Genomic DNA, 17,885 nt, shown 5'->3' with positions numbered 1-17,885 from the left:
CAGAGATGTGCCATTGGCTCCCGCTGCTGTCAAAGTCGTTGAGCCAATCAGTAGAGAGAGAGAGGGGCGGGGCTGGGCCGAGGCTCTGTGTCTGAATTAGCACACGGAGCTGCGACTCGGCTCAGCTTGCTGTGGGGGCACTTAACAGGAACGAGGGGCCAGGAGCACCGAAGAGGGACCTGAGAAGAGGAGGATCTGCTCTGTGCAAAACCACTACACAAAGCAGGTAAGTATAACATGTATGTTATTTTTAAAGGAGAAAAACCAAGACTTTAGTATCACTTTAAGAATAATGATCCATGTAGAAGTAACACCTCACTGTGGTGGTCCATGGCAAATTGCCACTCTGCATTTGGTGTCGTTGTAGATGGGAGATAAAGTTGCCACTGCCTTAGGAACCCCTAGCAGCTTCAGGAGGCACCCCAGGGTTCTATGATATCCTGTTTGTATGAGAAACGCTGGCCTTGATGGAGATGGTCTCTTTTAAATTTTGCTTTGTTTTACATCTAAATAGAACAATGTACAGCATAACCAATAACTTCCTCCATATCTACTTCATTAATGTCTTGGGTTCTGTTTTTACTTTCTTTGGGATCCGGTCTTCTTCACACACAGCATGAGTCGGATTATGCAGTATCATGGCTGCCGCAGTTACACCGGGAATCACAATAAGGACAGTGCCCTGGAAGACAAGATGGATTTGCTGGTGGATGCTAATGACGCCATTCTGGAGAGAGTGGTGGGTGCTTACTTTTGTAGCTAAATAATATATAAGAATACAACAACTATATAGCACTATGAAGTAAAAAAAATAAACCTATAAAGTAATACCTCGGATTGCGAGTAACTCGGTTAATGAGCGTTTCGCAATGCAATGAAAAATCCTGACTCAGTTTGCGTTGTCTCGCAAAACGAGCAGGATTCAAGCTTTTGCGGTGTGCAGTACTGCATTTGGCCAGAGGTGCAGGGGCACCGGTGTCACATTTGGAGCCACTCAGGAACGGGGGGTTTCCGAGTGTCTCTGGCACTCCCCCACCTCTGGCCACATGTGGTACTGCAAACAATAGAAGTCACTGTGGAACTAATTACCTGAGTTTCCATTGACTTCTATGGGGAAACTCGCTTTGATATACGAGTGCTTTGGAAGCATTCTTCTGGAACAAATTATGCTCGTAATCCAAGTTACCACTGTAGAAGTATAAATAATTATTACAAACAATGTATAGTGTTAATTGACAATACAAATGATCAGTGCATATACTCCTACATTAATAAACTGCACAAAAATAACACACATAAAAGCATCTAGATCTTCATCCAAAAATGACTTCTCTGCTTTCATTTCCTGAATCTCAGCCTCTGCAGAAATGTTAATTAAAAAAAGAAAAAAACTTTTTTGGAATCGGTACATTTTTCTCAGTACGATGTTGCCTGCCAGCAGCCTCCTGGGATCATATTTCAGGAGGATGTAGGAACAGTCTCACTGCAGGCTGCTGCTTGTGCATGCGCAGCAGGGGAGCCAGCTGAGGGACATCAGGAGGTCGCAGATGGCTCCTAAAACCAAAATGGCTGTGCAGAGGAGCAGATGCCCTGATGAGAATCATCTGCATAAAAGACAACGCTGGACTCCAGGGACTGTTATGTATCTGTTTTTTTAAAGGTTAAGTTCACCTGTTTGTTTAGGGTGGAACGTGTAACATGTTCCAGTATCCGGCATCTGCAGCCACATGGTCGCGTCATTGAATTCACTGTGTCCTGTGAATGAATGCCTACAAGTACCGTCAGCCATTGCAGCTGACGGCTTGTAGTTCTCAATGAGCTGAGCTGGTGAGTTCTCTTGTAGTCCATTGATCTTCTTGTTCTCAGGTAACTGCCTGCCTGTATGAGGTATGAGCAGACAGCTATGCTGAGAGTCTGCAGGAGCCTGGGATTGCACACGCTATCTGGTGATTGTAGGTGCAATGCTCTGCATTCTCCTAATAAATTAAATGCTAGGGTGCCCATTTATTTTGTATTGACGCAAATCGCACCGCAAAGTTGTGGTACTCAGTATCAGTGAGTACTTGACCGAAAATATCGGTACTCGTTATCAGTGCAACCCTATTAAATGCACTTTTTTTTTTTTTTTTTTTTCTTAGAATCATACTTGGGTGGATGGATGCAGCATTTGTCCAATATTGCATCTGTCCCCCTGCGCCTCTGCACTGAGAACTGAGCGATCAAACATCGCTGATGGCTCGGTTCTCTCAGCTCCCCTAGCAGAGAGCTGCTGACTGTCGGTCAGCAGCTCTCCGCTCTGCCCCCTCCGCGCTCACTGGAGTGCTGAGCTTGTGGGGGGAGGGGGGGGGGAGGGGGGGGGGGGGAGGTGAGACGGGTGTCAATCCAGGTACCTGGCAGAGCCAGACTTCCATTGTCGGGATTACGCGGTGCCTGGACTGATTTCTGTGACGTCAGCAGAGAGCGGACTTCATTCCGTTCTCTGCTCAAAACGGGTCACAGGAGTGCAAAACAAATTGCACTCCTGTGACCCATAGGAGAAGCCCGGCCAAACAAGCTTAGGCTGGACTTCTCCTTTAAATGTCGGCAGCTACAGTATTTTGTAGTTTCTGACTTTATTTTCCTATTCCTTATTCACCGCTTTAAAGGAGAAGTACAGCCAAAGCCAAACGATCAGCAGCGTTTAATCGCTCGGTTCTCAGTCTTAGAGCTGGCGGGGGACAGATGCAGCATCCACCTAGGTAAGTATGATTAGGGGAAAAAAAAAAAACCTGATACTTCTCTTCTAATTTAAAAAAAAATCCAGTCCAGGTGCGGGGTTTAGAAGATGGTATCCCTTCCTTCTTTCAATTACATCTCTGGTGCATGCGCAGTGGTATCCAGATTGACGGCACATTGAGTATGCCATTACTGTACAGCTATGTGCTGTGTCTTTGTAATCTTGCGAGCGTTCTCATCATTCATCATTTTCTGAAAAACCCCATGTGACTATTTATGTCATGGGGTGTTTACAAAGCATCAACACTGAGTAAAGAAAGGCACTGATTCGATGGTTACTGCACAGCCAGCAAATCAGGAGTAAGATATTTACATGTGTATTTTGATTGGTTATGCGGGGCTAAAGCACCATGGTAACAGATGAAAACGAGGCTTGGTTTACTTGTACTGAGCATATGAGGTTCTTGCAGTGATGCAGGAGAAAGGGCGGAAGTACACATATGGAAGGAATAGGGAGGTTGCAGCAAAGATGGCGCCGGCTTCAGCTGGAACAGACAACTAACGAAACAAGCTGCATCAATAGTAAGGCTGCTGATAGGATGCTAAAGAGTATATCTTTGTGTTCATAAATGCATTACATAGTGATATTGGGCTACTGTGGTTTTTTTTTTTTGTTTTTTTTTTTTTTTTTTTTTTTTTTGTACTGAGTTTGCTACTGCTTTAAGTTGGGCTGAGTGCTGGGCAGTCATTCAGAAGCAGTGACAGGTACTCTTATTTTGCAGGGCATGATGCTGGATGAGGCTTCAGGGGTGCACCGTAGCCAGGAGCCCATTCTGCCTGCAGGTCTTCAGGCACCAAAGACCATTATCTCCAGCTGGAATCGCCGGGTAAGCAGAACCCACAAACCCCGGACTTCTTTCAGATTATCACTGTTATTCTGGTGGCGATGCTCTTAATGTGCCTGTTTCTTTTGCATTTGCAGAGCAATGACACAAGCAAGAAACACAAGACACAAACATTTCGTCTGCTACAGGCCAAGAACATAGTGCGACCACAGCTGAAGTTCAAAGAAAAGATAGACAACACGAACACTCCTTTTGTTCCAAAAATATTTATAAAGCCAAACGCGCAGAAACCGCTTCCAGAGAGTAAGGACTTGCCATAGCACTGGGAAACCTATCGCTGCTACCAGTTCATGTTCCTTGATGGCACTCGCAACTTGGGAAGTGATCCCACCTACCTACTGCTATCTGGGGCTCTGTTAGAGAAATTTGCCTTCGCTTCCTGTCCTGACAACCGCTTTACCAGACAGGAAGTGAGGGGAAATCAGCACCAGGGACACAGAAATAAAGTGACAGAGGTATTGGCCTCCCCCTTACTCTGCTAAAGAAATGTTTTTGTCTATGTTGCTGTTGGAAAGTTGCACTCATTTCCTCTACAGCAGCACGTCAGCAGGAAAGGAAGTGAGTTGAAATCTCTAACAAAGCCCTGAATAGCAGTAAAAATTTGACAGGAGCTGATTACCTGTTAAAGGTGTACAGGCAAAGCTCGTTTGGCTGTACTTCTCTTATGGATCACAGGAGTGCAGTTCATTTAGCACTCCTTTGACCCATTTTGAGCAGAGAGCGGGCTGACATCACAGAGCCGGTCCAGGCTCAGGTAAGGTCATGGAGTCTGGATCTGCCCACATGCCTGGACCAGCACCGGCTGAGCCTCTCAACAAGCCGCTGAGAGCCTGAGTCGGCCACTCTCACCCCCCCCCCCACAGCCCAGCGCTCCAATGAGCAAGGAGGGGGGAGAGCAGTGACTGACAGCAGCTCTCTGCTCGGGGAACTGTGAGAACCGAGTGATCTGCGCTGTTGGATCGCTCGGTTTTCAGTCTTAGAGGCATCTGGGGACCGATGCTGCATCTACCTAGGCAAGTATAAATCTGCAAAAACCCCAAACCCCATACTTCTCTTTTAAAGTGGTTTTAAAAAGAAAGGGGAAAAAATTTTTTTTTTTTTTTTTTTTTTTTTACCTTGCTGCATTCTGTGCATAAGGTAAAACAACCTTCTGCTTGCAGCTTCCCTCGCAGCATCCCTAAATATATACAGTGCCTTGCAAAAGTATTCACCCCCTTGGCATTTTTTGTGTTTTGTTTCCTCACAACCTGGAATTAACATGGATTGTTTGAGAATTTGCATCATTTTAATTTAACATGCACACAACTCTTGAATATTTTTTTTCTTTTTTTTTTTTATTGTGAAGCGAACAACAAATAGGACAAAATAACAGAAAAAGTCAATGTGCATAACTATTCACCCCCCTAAAGTCAATACTTTGTAGAGCCACCTTTTGCGACTATCACAGCTCCAAGTTGCTTTGGATAAGTCTCTATGAGCTTGCCACATCTTACCACTGGGATTCTTGCCCATTCCTCCTTGCAAAACTGCTCCAGCACCTTCAAGTTGGATGGTCTGCACTTGTGAATAGCAATCTTTAAGTCTAACCACAGATTTTCTATTGGATTGAGGTCTGGGCTTTGATTAGGCCATTTGAAACACATTTAACATGTTTCCCCTTAAACCACTCAAGTGTTGCTTTAGCAGTGTGTTTGGGGTCATTGTCCTGCTGGAAGGTGAACCACCGTCCTAGCCTCAAATCAAACAGAGTGGTACAGGTTTTGCACAAGAATATCCCTGTATTTAGCTCCATCCATCGTTCCCTCAACTCTGACCAGTTTCCCAATTCTGACTGCTGAAAAACATCCCCACAGCATGATGCTGCCACCACCATGATTCACTGTGGGGATGGTGTTCTTTGGGTGATGTGATGTGTTGGGTTTGCGCCAGACATAGCATTTTCTTTGATGGCCAATAAGTTCAATTTTAGTCTCATCAGACCAGAGCACCTTCCTCCATACATTTTGGGAGTCTCTCACATGCCTTTTCGCAAACTCAAATCGTGCCATTTAGTTTTTTGCTGAAAGTAATGGCTTTCTTCTGGCCACTCTGCCATAAAGCACAACTCTTTGGAGCGTATGGCTTATTGTTGTCCTATGTACAGATACTCCAGTCTCTGCTGTGGAACTCTGCAGCTCCTCCAGGATTACCTTAGGTCTCTGTGCTGCTTCTCTATTTAATGCCCTCCTGCCCGGTCCATGAGTTTTGGTGTGCAGCCATCTCTTGGAAGGTTTGCTGTTGTGCCATGTTCTTTCCATTTGGTTATCATAGATTTGATGGCGCTCCTGGGGATCATCAGATTTGAATATTTTTTTTATAACCTAACCCTGACTTGTACTTCTCAACAACATTGTCCCTTACTTGTTTGGAGAGTTCCTTGGTCTTCATAGCAGTGTTTGGTTAGTGGTGCCTCTTGCTTGGGTGTTGCAGCCTCTGGGGCCTTTCAAAAAGGTGTGTAAATGTAATGACAGATCATGTGACACTTAGAATGCACACAGGTGGACATCATTTCACTAATTATGATTTCTGAAGGTAATTGGTTGCACCAGAGCTTTTTGGGCTTGATAACAAAGGGGGTGAATACATGCCAATTATCCGTTTTTTATTTCTGAAAAATAGTTTTATGTATATATTATTCTAATTTTACTTCACCAACTTAGACTATTGTGTTCTGATCCATCACATATAATTCAGATTTAAAAAACATTGAACTAAAGGCTGTAATGTAACAAAATGGGTAAAAGCCAAGGGGGGTGAATGCTTTTGCAAGGGACTGTACCTGAGCGTTATCTCGATCCAGCCATGTGCACAAGAACTGAGGCCTCTAACTCTTCATTGCATCACATACAACAGCAGGAGCCAATGGCTCCAGCTGCTGTCAATCGGAGCCAGTGAGGAGGAAGTGGGGGGGGGGGAGGGGGCGGAGCCGAGTCATGCTCCGTTTTATACACACAAAGCAGGGCTCGGGAGCGAGCACGCACGAGTGCTCCAAAAGCAAGCAGCTTGCTATGGGGGGGAGGGGCACTTGACAGGGGGAGGAGGCAGGAGCACCAGCGGGGGGGACCCAAGAAGAGGAGGATCAGGGCTGATTTTGGCAAAACCACTGCACAGAACTGGTAAGTAAACAAATCAAATGAGATTTTATTATTACTTTAAGGTATAACCAAAGGTAAAAAATTGTATTTATTTTTTTAGCTTTGGATAGAGGGGAGGAGGATTGGAACACCGCTAGTTTTTATTGCTGTCTGTGCCCCCATTAAGGAGATTCACCCTCTCTATTTGTCCTGTTTACCATTATCATTGAAAGTAAAAGAAAAGCTCAAATTTGGGGTTGTCCCCAGAAAAGTAATAGATGGGATATCTTCCAATGGGGACACTAGTTTTGGTGACCTGGGGGTCCTCAAAGAATTCCCTTAATTTGCAGGGATTTCCTGTTTGGCTATGGGACAGGAAGTGAAGGGTAATCTCCCCAATGGGACAAAGATGGTAAAAATTAACCTTTCAGGGGTTATTACCCTCCCTTACTCTATAATATAATATATATATATTTATATTAATGCTATAGTTATGCTATCATTCTACTTTAATGAATGTGACAGATGATGTTAGTACACATTGGCAACCATGAAAATCAGTTGAAAGTTTAATGTCATGTGTGACTTCTGTACAGCACTTAAATAAAGAATACAAAAAAAAACTTGACAGGACTTCTAACCCTTACCCACTCTACTCAAAACCAAGAAAACCTTTTGGCTCCACATGCACTTTAAATTAGATTACTTAATAATTCCAGGAACTTTCTTTGATTTTTTTCCATACCTGCATCTTGATAGTTGGTACAAATAAAATATGGGGTTGATTTTACTAAAGGCAAATCTATTGTGTACTACAAGTGCAGTTGCTCCAGAGCTTGGTAAATGAGGTAAAGCTTCAAAGAATACCCAATCACGTGCAAGGGAAATCAAGAAAAAAATGCTGTTTTTTTTTTTTTTTTTTAACAAAATTGGATGATAGAAATCAGAGCTTCCACCTCAGATCTAGAGCAACTGCACTTGCAGTGCACAGTATATTTGCCTTTAATAAATCAACCTCTGTTTGATTTGTGAGGCTCGGTGTAACATGACTTGCAAACCTTCTTGGAGCTGTAATATGCATTTAGAATTCCTCAAATTGTCAATACATGAGTTTGCAGCCTGTCGGCTACTCGCCTGTGTAATGGGGGGTGACTGTGCTCTGTTTTTCCCCAGCTCTCAGGACTAAACGGGAGAAGCGCCCTGAAGACCTGGATGTCCCGGCAGCCCTAGCAGATTTTATCCACCAACAGCGATTACAGCAGCCTGAAAGTGACATGTAAGATGCATGAAAACAAAATCATCTGTAAAAAAAAAAAACAAAAAAAAACGGGAAGTGTGGTACAAGCATAAACAGAGAAAATACAGCAGATGCTGCCCCTAAACAAAAGGCGCTGAAGTACCATTTTTAATTAGGATCAGTTGTCTGTTCTAGCAGTTTTTCTATGACAGATGGAACAGGAGAACTGGAGCTGCATCCTCCGATGTCTCTGCCCGTCCCCGTACTCCACTCAGCCCAAAACGAGAGGAAGGAGGAGGGTTGTTAACTTTTTAGGCTCTGCTTGTGTGGTGTGGTCACTGCACAAGCAGAAAGAGGGATGTGAATAAATCTTAAAAAAATACAACTGATTTGTAACCCTTTTTCCTGAATCGGGGGAGAAAAAGGCTTTTTCCGTGATGCGTTTTTTTTTTTTTTTCTGTTCTAGAAGGGATAACCAGTTTAATGGAACAGACACCCCTTATTTAAGGCATCAGAAATAGAATGCAGATTGCTTGCTTTCCCATTGCATAGGAAAGGAGTTAACTCCTTCCCTATTCAAATGAAACGCACACTAGAGCAGGGGTCTTTAAACTACGGCCCTCCAGTTGTTCAAACACTACAATTCCCATCATGCCGAGTCATGTCTGTGAATGTCAGAGCTTTACAATGCCTCGTGGGATGTGTAGTTCTGCAACAGCTGGAGGTCCCTAGTTTGAGGATCCCTGCACTAGAGTGACTCCTTATGCAGACCATTGAGAGTGATTCAGTATGCACACACTTAACATCCACCATTAGGTGTTTCTGGGTACCAACGGTACTGCTGTAATTATGGTTTTATTGGCTGGTCAACCATCCTTTTTAGCAATATTTTTTCTCATATAATGTATAGCGTCTTCTCTAACTTTAATGATGTGTTTTTCAGGCTGGCTCACCCTTATCGGTATGAATTGGATCACTTTGATCCTCTGGAGAAACATATGGAAATGCCAGACATACAGGTGAGTTTTGCAGCCTGACTACTCATTGAGGAACTACATAATTGCATTTTATCCTTAATACATGATGTCAGTGCTGCCTAAGTTCTCTATTGAAACATGCATCCCAAAAATTGTCCGGGGTCTCCCTTGTAGCTTGTGGTCTTAATTGACTAATCCCTGAATCATCACACACAGTGGGGAAAATTAATTATTTGATCCCCTGCAGAATTTGTAAGTTTGCCCACTTACAAAAAAATGAAGGGTCTATAATTTTTATCACAGGTGTATTTTAAATGATACAGACAGAATATCAACCAAAAATCCAGACGAAAAACACATCACAAATGTTATAAATTGAGTTGCAGTTCAGTGAGTAAAATAAGTATTTGATTCCAAAGCAAAACATGACTTAGTACTTGGTGGAGAAACCCTTTGTTGGCAAGCACAGAGGTAATACATTTCTTGTAGTTGGTGGCCAGGTTTGCACACATCTCAGGAGGGTTTTGGTCCACTTTTCTTTACAGATCTTCTCTAAATCCTTAAGGTTTCTTGGCTGTCGCTTGGCAACTCAAAGTTTCAGCTCCCTCCATACATTTTGTATAGGATTAAGGTCTGAAGACTGGTTAGGCCACTCCATGACCTTAATGTGCTTCTTCTTGAGACACTCCTTTGTTGCCTTGGCGGTATGTTTTGGGTCATTGTCATGCTGGAAGACCCATTAATGACCCATCTTCAGTGTTGAGGCTGAGGGAAGAAGATTCTCATCCAAGACTTTACAATACATGGCCCCGTCCATTGGCCCCTGAATGCAGCAAAGTCAGCCTGTACCTTTAGCAGAGAAACAGTCCCAAAGCATAATGTTTCCACCTCCGTGCTTGACTGTAGGGATGGTGTTCTTCGGGTCATAGTCAGCATTTTTCTTCCTCCAAACACGGTAAGTAGCGTTAAGGAGAAAAAAAAATCGGTGTGGAGCAGTTTTGCTAATTTAAAGTCCTATTGAAGATGCTCTTGGTGAAATACTTTGTGATGATCCAGAAGCTGCAAAAATGTTTCTGGAATGAACTCTGGAGGGAAAAACTCTTTAATTATGGTCCTCATCATTTAATTCCATAAAGTATTTTTACATGTCTTTAGGGCATCTCTGGCATGCAAGAATGTGTTTTGCCATCCTTGCAACATTTGGAAATATTATTTATCATTGTAAAAAAACATATTCCGTCCCCCCCTTTTTATTTTTTTTTTTATTTATTCAATGTTTACCAAAAAATAAAGGGCTTTGGGGAGGAAAAAAGAAAAAAAATGTTGTTTTTCCCAATTTTGTAAGTTTGTTTTTTTTTTTTGTGTGGTTTTTTTTTTTTTTTTTTTTTTTTTTTTTTTTTTTTTCTCCTCCAGGCCTTACCTTACCATTTTTAGTAGGGGTGCAACGGATCGTCATCGATCCGTGGAGGTTGATCCGTACGGGACACCCGCGATCCACGGAGCGCTCTGTGGCCTCGGCCATAGGAAAGGCAGCGGCTTCTGCCTAGCTCCGGAGCGGCGGCCATCTTGGTACACCCGGCGGCCGTTTAGCACGTGATCGCTCCGTCAAATGACGGAGCGATCACTTGTAACAAACCGGCGTCATGTCATGACGCCAGTTCCTCTCTCCCCTCTGTGTACAGATCTGTACAGTGGAGGGGAGAGATCGGATGGCAGCAGTGCCAATACTCTGCAATGCCCTGCCAATACTCTGCAATGCTCTGCTGCAATGCCCTGCCAATACTCTGCAATGCCCTGCCAATACTCTGCAATGCCCTCCTGCACTGCCCTGCCAATACTCTTCCATGCCCTGCCAATACTCTTTCACACCCTACCAATAGTCTGCCAATTCCCTGCCAATACTCTGCCAATATACCCACCAATACCCTGCAGTACTCTGCCACACCCTGCCAATAGGGAGATTGTGGATATTACAGTGGGGGAGATTTTTTTTTTTTTTTTGATCCGAACCGTGACTCCTAATCCGAGGAATGATCCGAACCGTGAGTTTTTTGATCCGTTGCACCCCTAATTTTTAGCAAGAGTACATACATATCGCCAGCACATCATGGAGCTTTAAGATAACATCCCAAACTTTTATTTATTTTTTCAAGAGATCACATCGGTATCGTACAACGTTTCGGAGCCACAAAGGGGTCCTGCGTGACTCTCCAATGTTGTACCTTTTATTCTGGTGATGTGATCACCAGAATAAACATTTGGACATTATCCTAAAGATCCATAGTGTATTGGCAATATACTGTTGCTTATAATGTTACCATCTGGAAGTTGCTACATGCTTGCTTTTTTTTTTTTGCCATCTCCCGAAATGTTTGCAATGGGAATATTTTTATATATGACCCATTTCCTTAATGCCCTCTCTACATGTTGCTAGTGGTGCACCGAAAGTTCAGGATGCACTTGGCCAAAACCAAAATTGACAGTTTAAAAAATATATATAAATATTTTTATAAATGTATTATATTCAACCTTTTTAAATTTAATATTGTGAAATTATTTTTGCCCATTATCAGCACCTTTTTTGAAGCGGTGTTAAAAATCCTGCTTGTTGCATTTTTGGTGCATATTTGGCAGCCATTATTGCCACTTTTTACCCTTTGGCACAAGGCTAAAAACCCTATTTTCGGCTGATAATTTTCAGGCCATCACTACATGTTACATGTAAGGACCTCCTGCCATTACTCATGTAACCATAGTCCTGTCTCCTTGACCTTGTTCAAAATCGATTTTCAGATCTGGCGTTATGTGCCATTGTTTGATACTTCAGTACTTGTTAATTTGACCACATTCATGATTGTTAAAGAGAACCAATCAGTATAAAAATATAGTGAAGGTTCAATGTTTGCCACAGCTGCTATTTTTACAGCTATGCAGTTTGCAACTTTATAATGCAAAGACAGTATGGCAGCAAAACTAATTATGTTGCTTTGTTTTTACCAGCCATTTGTACCTTTGAACGACGTCCCCTACCATTTTATCAACACGCTGGATGATCTTGTAGCGCTAAATGAGAAGTTGTTAAAATGCTCAGAGTTTGCTGTGGATCTGGAGGTAAGACGTCATCCGATACTGGAATTGTTTTTATATTACCTATAGGAATAGAAAAATTTGCGCTACCCAAAATAATTAGATTCTAGTCTGAGGATTTTCAGATAGAGAAGCTAAATGCTTGTTATTATGGGCACTGCAAACATGTTTCTTATCAACATTTACTATTAAACCCCAATCGCGTGACCTCTGTGATTGGCTGTCACCGTGGTTACATGATCAGGAACTGACGCCGGCTCCCGAACATTACTAAAGATTGGAAACTGTCTTTGAAAGCTTGATCACTGTGCTGTGAGCGCGCTTTCAGTACAGAAAACTGGGCCGCCCATGGATGCATATGTGTAGCATGTGGTCGGTAAAGTCCACCTTCCCTGCTGCCACTCACAAGCATTGCATGAGCAGCAAGAGGTTAAGGAGAATCTTTAGTGTTTGTTGCCTGTTCGTTAATAATTGTCCTCTTCCTCTTGCAGCACCATTCGTACCGCAGCTTCCTGGGCCTCACCTGCCTCCTGCAGATCTCCACCCGCAGTGAGGATTTTATTATTGATCCTCTTGAGCTCCGCAGTGACCTTTACATCCTGAATGAGAGTTTTACGGATCCTTCCATTGTCAAGGTCAGAAGATTAAACTGTTGTAAACCTCCTGAACGTTTAAAGTTGTAACTATGGGTGAAATCGTAAAATACATATATAATGCTTTCTGTCTCTGGTGTTAGGATGTGGTAGGACTGAACAGATTCTTGGTTGTAGCAATCGTTTGGACTCCAATTTAGTGGTTATGCTTGGGGGTCTTGATGTGTTAAGAATGTATATTGTTTCTCAGCTGCTTAACTCCTGGAGTTCCAGTTATAGTGCTGCTATGTCAGACTTGTGGTGTCCCTGTGTTTGGTAAGCCCTTGTACAGAGTCCTACATCTCAATGGTTTAGTTAACATCTTTTGTTAGTACTCAAAAAAAAAAAATAGAGGTTTCACTTATCTGCTTAAATATAGCCACAACCCTGGAATATTATTATTATTATTATTATTATTATTATTATTATTATTATTATTATTATTCAGGATTTATATAGCGCCAAGAGTTTGTGTAGCGCTTTACAACATAAGGGGAAAAAGTACAGTTACGATACAATTCGATACAGGAGGGGTCAGAGGGCCCTGCTCGTTAGAGCTTTACAGTCTAGAAGGGAGGGTCAAGTGAAACAAAAGGTAATAGCTGTGGGGGGATGAACTGATGGAGAAATTGAAAATACAGTTGTTAGGTGTGGGTAGGCTTCTCTGAAGATGAGGGTTTTCACCGATCGCCTAAAAGCTAAGAGAGTAGGAGATAATCGGACAGATTGGGGTAAGGAGTTCCATAGGATTGGAGAGGCTCTGGAAAAGTCCTTGAGGTAAGCAAAGGAGGAGGTGACAAGGGAGCTAGAGAGCAGGAGGTCTTGGAACGATTAGGTTGGTATTTTGAGACTAGGCTAGTGATGTAGCTGGGGGCTAAATTGTGGATGGCTTTGTAAGTTGTTAGTATTTTGAATTTATTTAGTTGGGTGAGCGGAAGCCAGTGAAGGGAATTACGGAGAGGAGTAGCAGACAGAGCAAATTGGTAAGGTGGATTTGTCTGGCAGCATCATTCATGATGGACTGAAGGGGGGGATAGACTATATAAAAGTAAGCCAATGAGGAGGGAGTTGCAGTAGTCAAGGCGAGAGATGACCAGGGGGTGAATTAAGAGCTTTGTGGTTTCATTGGTTAGGCAGGGGCGTATTTTGGAGATGTTGAGGTGGCAAGATTTGGACAGTGATTGGATATGGGGCTTAAACGATAGCTCAGAGTCCAGGACTACACCTAGGACCTTGGCGTGCGGGGATGGGCTGATAGATGTGCCATCGATTTTGACATTGATCAGGGGAAAGGGGCAAGTGGTGGAGGAAAAATTTAATAAGTTCGGTTTTGGATAGATTGAGTTTGAGGAAGTGGTGGGACATCCAGACCGATATATCTGTTAGTAAGTTAGTGATACGTGAGGAGGGAGTGAGCTGAGGGGTAGAGAAATAGATTTGGGTGTCGTCAGCGTAGAGCCATGAGAGGCTATCGGCTGACCCAGGGAGGCAGTGTAGATTGAAAATAGGAGAGGTCCAAGAACAGAACCCTGGGGGACCCCAACAGAGAGAGAATATATGGAAAAGCACAGTTTCGCCCCTTAACATGGGGCTTTAAAAGCATGACCGAGTAAAAAAATATTTGCATTAAAATTTAAAGTTGAATTTGTTCTGGTTTACAAAAAGTCGAAAAATATATCAAAAAATGACAATGTACAATAAAAGAATGGGGTACATGTTACCGCACCATATTTTTACAGTACACCTATCCAATTTTTATAAAGAGTTGTGTCAACATATCCTACGTGTTTTGAAGTAATCTTGGCTCATTCCTCAGGGATAGTTTTTTGCAATTAATGTTGTAGGTACAGTCTACAAAATAAAAATAATGTTAAAACCATTCATCAAAATATATATTTTGGTGGCTCTTCTGGAAATAGGTGGAGTTTAAATGCGGTACTTAGTGTTGAGGATACTAATGACCCAACACTGGTCAAAGTGATTAAAAACATGAAATACACATGAAGGTTTCATCGAAGTAGAAATGCATAAAAAGCCAAACAGAGGGTGCAGAAGAGGATGGACAGAGGTCTCTGGGAACAGACCGAGAGTGTCTCCAACATATATGCACTGGGACAAAATGTCTTTTTGTTAGTATTCCTTTTGGGACTTTGTATAATGTTGTAGCTGTGGGGGACTGAAGTCGGTGTCCTAAACGTTTGGGTTTTATGAAGCACCTGTTCCTGCCATCAGCAATTTATTCCTGTATTTTCTTTTTTTTTTTTTTTCTGTAAATCTTCAATAAATATCTCCTTTTTAACCAGTGTGTACGATATTTTTTTTTTTTTTTTTTTTTGTAATTGTACTTATCTGATACTAATCCCCCCTTTTTTTTATTTATTTATTTTTTTCCCCCCACTGCCAGGTCCTGCATGGTGCAGATTCTGATATTGAGTGGCTACAAAAAGATTTTGGCTTATATATTGTAAACTTGTTTGACACCCACCAAGGATCTCGCTTGCTGAACCTTGCGAGGAACTCTCTAGATCACCTCCTCAAACACTACTGCAGCGTTGTGTCTGATAAGAAGTACCAACTGGCTGACTGGAGGATCCGGTGAGTCCCCAACCAATAAACGCAACAAATACTTGAGAATACAGTCAATCTTAACCAGCTATTTCTGGCCAACAGCCCATTACCACAGGAGATGATCGAGTATGCCCGGGCGGACACTCACTTTCTGCTGTACATCTACGATCGCATGAGGACAGATCTTCTGAATGCCGCCAACGGTAAACAGAACCTTCTACAACTGGTCTGGCAAAAGAGCAAAGAGATCTGTCTGAAGGTAGGAAATGTTTTGAGGAGGGTTTTAATTGCTTTGCTTTTAATTTTTTTTTTTTTTTTTTTTTTTTTTCAGTAAACGTAATTTTTCTTCATTTAGGCAAAGAGAGCCCTATGTGATGCTTTTTTTTTGAGACGGGTTCTCTTTACCAACCAATGCTGTAACTTACAACCATAAATATCAAAACCAGTGAAAATGAAATATATATACCAAAGTGCATATATAGCAAAATTCACAGTAGTGCAGCAATAACACCTAATTCAGTGTTCAATTGAACACTGAACTAATTAGGTGTTATTGTTTCGCTACTGTGAATTTTGGTATATATATTTCATTTTCATTGGTTTTGATCTATGTTTGTCCCAAGCATGTTTGAAACCCCTTACTGTTGACTGACTCGCTACCTCTGCTAGAACTCTATTCCAAGCATCAACTACCCTTTCAATAAAATTAATGCTTTATAAGATTAGTTTTGAACTTTCCTCAAGTTAGTTTGAGGTCATGTTCAGGTGTTCTTGATTTTGGTTTCATATTGAAAATCCTGCCCTATTGAATCTTATTCACCCTATTGATGTATTTGAAGGTTTCAATCACGCCTTCCCTTCTCTCCTCCAGACTGTACACATTTAACCACTTGCTGACTGTCCTATAGCACTCTTACCGCTACAGGGCAGCAGTGTGTGTATGTATGTATATATGTATGTGTGTGTGTGTGTGTGTGTGTGTGTGTATGTATGTATGTGTGTATATATATATATACACACACACACACACACACACACACACACACACACACACACACACACACACACACACACACACACACACACAATATTCTCAAAAATGGAAGCAATCAGCGCAAACAAAATAACTGTAGTAACACTAAGGGTTAACACCAAGCCCATATAACATAATAAAAAACAAATTAAGTGCAGCGCAAATGATATAGATGAAAGTCCATATATGAGGGAACACAATTCTCCTGTCTTAATTCTCCTGTCTTAATATAAAAACACCAAAGATCTTCTCCACTTATATGCATATAGAATGCTTACCAGATGGAAGGTCATAAGGGCATAGATTCCATAAACACTGGATCAACATGGCTCGGATCCTCTGGTTGTCCTCAACAGTTCCCAGCAGATGTCTCTCCAATGCAGCAGATGGACAAATGGACTCCCCGTGCAATGTAGCAATAAGGGAAGACGGGGGGGGGACACCTAAGAGTGGTCCGTATGATGCAGCCGTAAAGCAATTTATTATAAAAAATTGAGTGTGATACACTTTAAAAAGTGCGCTCGTATAGCGCTGATCGGATAATAAAATAACACGTTGTGAAGCAGAGTAAAACAGACTGTTCACGTCCGAACAACTGTGAGATGGCAGCGGGTGACGTCAGAGCGTAAGACTCCGCCCCTGTATGAGGCGTTACGTCCACAGGACTTCGTCAGCGAGTGTGTGTGATTTTGCATTTCCGCCTGCGTAGGGCATGCCGCTTCTGCTGTGATAGCAGAAGCTGATCTGTGGGTCCCGGGGACTCTGTCCTTCGGCACACGTTGATCATTAGGCATATCTCGGTCCTCCTGTGTTTTACTTTGTAAACAAGGCAAAACTCACTTCTGACAGGGAAAGGGGTGATCCTGTGTCTCTGCAAAGCAGACTAGAACCAGTTTCTTCCCCTAGTGAAAGCACCACACTGTGTACACACAAACACTGGCTAGAAACAGTTAATGCTTTGAGTGCCCTAGATGTTTAACCCCTTCCCAGCCAGTGTCATTAGTACAGTGACGGTGCATATTTTTAGCACTGATCACTGTACTAGTGTCACTGGTTCCTGCAAAATGTCAGTGTCTGAAAGTCTGTCGCAATATCACAGGCCTGCTATAAGTCGCTGATCGCCGCCATTACTAGTATATATTTAAAAAAAAACAAAATAAAAAAATTCCATAAATATTTCCCATATTTTGTATACGTTATAACGTTCACATAAACCAATCCATATACACTTATTAGGATTTTTTTATCAAAAATATGTAGCAGAATTCATATTGGTCTAAATTTATGAAGAAATTAGATTTTTTGTGGTTTTTTTTATTTGATATGTTTTATAGTAAGAAGTTTTTATATATATATATATATATATATATATATATATATATATATATATATATATATATATATATATATATATATATATATAAATAATTATTATTATATTTTTTTTTTTTTTTTTTTTTTTAAATTGTCGCTCTTTGTTTAAAAAAAAAAAAAAAAAAAAGGTTATCAAATACCACCAAAAAGCTCCTATTTGTGGGAATAAAACATGACAAATTTTTATTTGGGTACAGTGTCGCATGACCATGCAATTTGTTCGTTAAAATAACACAGTATTGCA

General features: G+C 41.8%; 1 protein-coding gene across 1 annotated transcript in view; it reads left to right on the top strand.

Moving 5' to 3' along the window:
- Positions 1-592: 592 nt before the first annotated feature.
- The window catches only part of LOC141111282 (exosome complex component 10-like), a 52,599-nt gene continuing 35,306 nt past the window's right edge, over positions 593-17,885 (top strand). The window contains exons 1-9 of the mRNA XM_073603439.1: positions 593-739; positions 3,498-3,602; positions 3,698-3,863; positions 7,907-8,009; positions 8,914-8,989; positions 11,948-12,058; positions 12,526-12,669; positions 15,071-15,261; positions 15,337-15,493. Of these exons, the coding sequence (XP_073459540.1) occupies positions 617-739; positions 3,498-3,602; positions 3,698-3,863; positions 7,907-8,009; positions 8,914-8,989; positions 11,948-12,058; positions 12,526-12,669; positions 15,071-15,261; positions 15,337-15,493 (1,176 nt within the window). The 5' untranslated portion in view covers positions 593-616. The remainder of the gene's footprint in view (positions 740-3,497; positions 3,603-3,697; positions 3,864-7,906; positions 8,010-8,913; positions 8,990-11,947; positions 12,059-12,525; positions 12,670-15,070; positions 15,262-15,336; positions 15,494-17,885) is intronic.

This window comes from Aquarana catesbeiana, linkage group LG10 (assembly GCF_042186555.1).
Source record: "Aquarana catesbeiana isolate 2022-GZ linkage group LG10, ASM4218655v1, whole genome shotgun sequence".
In the NCBI taxonomy this organism is placed as follows: Eukaryota; Metazoa; Chordata; class Amphibia; order Anura; family Ranidae; genus Aquarana; species Aquarana catesbeiana.
The sequence above is the reverse complement of the archived record's forward strand: the minus strand, read 5'-3'. Positions and strand labels throughout refer to the sequence as shown.